The sequence below is a fragment of the Toxorhynchites rutilus genome, chromosome 3 (assembly GCF_029784135.1).
Source record: "Toxorhynchites rutilus septentrionalis strain SRP chromosome 3, ASM2978413v1, whole genome shotgun sequence".
NCBI lineage: Eukaryota > Metazoa > Arthropoda > Insecta > Diptera > Culicidae > Toxorhynchites > Toxorhynchites rutilus.
The window spans coordinates 314,954,627-314,958,729 of record NC_073746.1 but is presented as its reverse complement, the minus strand read 5'-3'; the positions used below and the strand labels follow the sequence as shown (position 1 = coordinate 314,958,729).

Genomic DNA, 4,103 nt, shown 5'->3' with positions numbered 1-4,103 from the left:
AATTATCATTATCGAACACAATTATCAAGTTTTCTCACCAGAAAAAAAGTGTTGTATTATTATAGAGAAAATATATTTGAAATGGAAATGGCATTTTCGCTTTAAACCCAACGGAACACGATGCTACATGCCTCAATGCGAATTTCAATTGGACAATAATATCGGTCATTGATATGAAATTTCACGAAGCAACCAACATAAAAGTTCCAAATTTAAAGTTTATTTATATTCTATCACACATAGGTTCTATTCAGTTCATTGAAATATCATTCTTCAATTAATCCATCGAAAGATTCTTATTGGTACGAACATAAAAAAAACACTCATTCATCGCTCCCTACTAATTCGCCAGCAAGTATGCAATGCTGATGCCCACGCTAGTTACAATAAGCACTATCCATTTGTGCGCGTCGTTAGTTAAACTATCGACCACGAAGGTATTTACATGCTGATTTCCCCCAGACACCTTGGATTTGAAATCTCTGTTATGGAATACATGTCGGTGGAAACAAAAGCCCCCCTGCTTTCATGTATTCCGATTTCCCCCAGGCAGCTTGGTTTTGATGTCTCTGTTAGGGAATACACTTCGGTGGGAGCAAAAGTTCGCTCTACTTTGATGAGCCGATTTCTCCGTATATTCAATTTCGACCAATCAGAACGAGGTATTTCCGTTTGAAATTTTTTTGATTGTTTGCTAGTTAGTTTCATATGATATATTATTTTATCAATTGTGATGGATTGTTATGGAGTGCTCAGATCAATTGATGCAATTATCTCGTAAATCCATCAGGAAATAACTGACCAATAATTGTAAGTACATGAGCCGGGCTAGAGACGAATGAACGTAAAGTTTAAAGTCTCTATAATTCAAAAGAAGAAAAATATTGCTACCAGATGTCACGAACTTCGACATTTTTTGCTACTATGGTGCTACACGCCCGTGTAGTTGGCGCAAAGGCACCACAAAAATATTATTTTTATTTTATAGAATTCCTTCATGCATTTGTCTGATACGGGCTGTGTATCGTTCGTTCTTGTTTTTGAAGGGACTTTAACTCAAAGGTCATTCGTCCCTAACGGGCTGTGTATGACTGGAGCGTTCCGTTATATACATGCATGCATATGTCCTTCGCTTCTTTTGCCAAATCCAATAAAAGGTGGTTGATGAAACGCATGTTTTTGACATGATACGTTCCATGTTAGTTGTTAGTAGAAAATGTAAAAATAAACAGTATTTTTGATCGGTTTTATATAGTTTTTGTGGTAAGTGGAAAACAGTAAAATAAACTCTTTTGTTTCAAAACAAATTGATAGTCCTGAGAAGGACTGGAATGGTTTAATGGGTTGTACGGAATCTGCTGCGTTTCAGTCGGATGTAGCAGTTTAGTTTTGGGAGCGGTAGCTTTTACGGATTCGCTGATGCTTTCCTTGACTTTGGCGCTATCGGCTTCTGTGCGTCGATTTGCGAGGGTTTGATTGGCACAACCACGACGAGCTAAACGACGGATAGCGGGTGTGATACGATGCGATGCAATGCACTTCGCTCCTCTGCCTCCTTTGTCGCATCCAATTATTGATGTGAAGAGGAGCGCACCAGCAATGCACACTAGATTTAATTCGATGCTCTCCGCTGCTTCCTCTTCTTTGCTCCCTTTGTCGCACCGCATCCATCGTTGGTTGCCGATGATTTGTAGAGCACTGCACACTAGAAGCCCAGATGTTTGCCGATCTGAGCGTTGAACGAGAATGAGAAATCCAAAAATGCTACCGTCCTTTTATATCAGTTGGTATGTGAGAAATAGGCGCCCCCCACTCGCTCGACATGCAAATATTTGGCTTATCGGGGAACGAAAGAAGCGAAGCAGGCGAAAAAGAAATGACGTCAATTTCGACCAATCAGTACCGTTTGGATAGGGGTTGAGATTTTTCAATTGTTCGATAGTTAATTACATGATATATATTATTTTATTCAAGGTGAAAAATTGTTATAGAGTGCCGCAATGTTTTGATGTAAAAATCTCATCAATCCGACATGAAATGACTGAGCAATATGCGTTTGAAATTGGACATTCTTCACGATGCGATCGATATTCGTTTTTCAATTTGTACCCCAATATGTTCCCGAAAGACGTAATCCTACGTCAAAATTTAAAATTCCACTTCTTTACTTTGCTATTGCAAAAACAAATCCTTCCACTATAAATGGCCCACCCACAATACATAATGTTCACGATTTGATTTGAAGACAGCAAGAGACGAATGAACTCTCTGAGTTTAAAGTCTCTTTAATTCAATACCGTTACCGTTGAAGACAGCGTTAAATGAAAGAAATGTTTTTCCTCAAAAACAGAGACGAATGAACTCTCAGAGTTTAAAGTCTCTCTAATTCAATACCTTCCTTCCTTCCTTCCTCAAAAGCTTTCACAATGGAGCAACATTTGGATCCTCTGTTTCAATAGCTTTATACAGTGGAAATTACCCTATGATTTAAACTATATCTACTTCTCGTTCGCTTCATCTTGTTTCTCCTCGCTCGGTACAGTTACATAAATTGGATTTGAGTTTTTGTCGGCTGTCGCGTCCGTTTTGGCTGCCTTGTTCGCGTCAGGTACCCAAAGGCCGGAATCTATACAGCGTTGCAGATGAACACGAGCTTCGTCCTCTGGCAGTTCTAACAGTGACTCGAACACTTCCACGGAGTCCAGCCCTCCGGGTCCCAGTTGAGCCTTTCGCTCTTCTTCCTCCTGCTCCTCGATGGCTTTCTGCAGTCTCTCTTGGGCTCGTTTCCGAATGCGCTCCTTGAATGCTTCGATTACGGCCAGAAATTGATTCTTGTATTCCGTTTCGGCTATCTGGATGCGCTGGAAGAACAATTCGACGCAGGCACGCGGATCCACATCCAGCTAATAGGACAAAGAATTAAACTCGTCATAATTCAGTACACAAAATCCGTCAAGACTCACCTGCTTGGAAATATCCAGAATATACTGCATGCAAATGCATTGATGTGCAACGTGTGCCATCATTTCTTGTTTTTCCTGCTTTTCCAGCTCTATACACCAGATCACCAGATAATTGGCAGCGTCTTCGCACACCAGCTTGTGATTGTCACGCAAGTACTTTTTCGAATCATCGTAGTTCCGCATCATGCCATAATGCTTTAGCTCCTTCTCGTACTTCTTGATGAATTCCTTCAAATTAAGCTCTTTCTGATCTTCGGTTAGCTCCACCTTTTTATTGATTGCACTTTTGTTGATAGGGGTTTTCTTGAATCCATCCTTGCTGATAGTATCCACGTTCCACGGTTGCATCTGTTCTTTCTTCAACAACATTTCTTCCTCCTCCCGTACTCTCTCCTGTTCCATTTCCAGCTCTTCCAGACTCTTCTTCAACTCCTCCAGGTTACTATCCTTCTTATCCAATTTCTGCTTAATTTCCTTCATTTTCTGTTCAGCTGCCCGCTTCTTTGCGTCCATTTGTTCCTTCTCCCGTTTCTGTTCCTCCATCCGTTCAACGCGGGCCTGATGACGCCAGCGGAACAACGACGGAGTATCGATGTTCGGGTGGGTATCATCTTCGTCGTCGGAGATCTGTATGTAAGTAGAAGCATTTAGGTTTACCGATCTTTGATCCCAATCCCAACGACATTGATTCGCACCTCAATATTCTTCCACTTGCTGTAATCTACCATTATGGCGAGCTTCAACAGAATCCGATTTTTCGACTTCAAACTTCGCGAATACTCCCGTTGAATGCAGAAAAATCCTTCTAAAAGGTTATACAGCAGCCAGCTTGACGTTCGATTCTACTGTTGGGTGATTGTGAACGAGGCTTGTTTATTATCGAACCAAGGTACTACAGTGGGAAGGTGCAACGGTTGTTGCTGATGGAATGTGTGATGATTGAACCACAGACATTGGGTCACAAGATGTACACATTCTCTTATCAAAGAATTGGAATTATCGGTTATCGATAATCTTATACTAGACATAGACAAAAAGAATGTGATTAGGATTTGTTCAAGGACCACATGGTCGGTGTTAAGTCAAACCGGACCATGTGACATTTTTATAATTTCGAGAAAAACCTAGAAAAACGAACTT

The 4,103-nt window shown here is 40.8% G+C and overlaps 1 protein-coding gene across 1 annotated transcript; it reads right to left on the bottom strand.

Annotated features, from left to right (window-relative positions):
• Window positions 1-204: 204 nt before the first annotated feature.
• On the bottom strand, window positions 205-3,835 carry LOC129778691 (hsp90 co-chaperone Cdc37-like). Its single transcript, XM_055785755.1, has 3 exons — window positions 3,659-3,835; window positions 2,964-3,590; window positions 205-2,903 (listed from the first exon to the last, which is right to left on the bottom strand). The coding sequence occupies exons 1-3, from the start codon at window positions 3,689-3,691 to the stop codon at window positions 2,499-2,501; spliced, it is 1,065 nt and encodes a 354-aa protein (XP_055641730.1). The 5' UTR covers window positions 3,692-3,835; the 3' UTR covers window positions 205-2,498.
• Window positions 3,836-4,103: the final 268 nt, after the last annotated feature.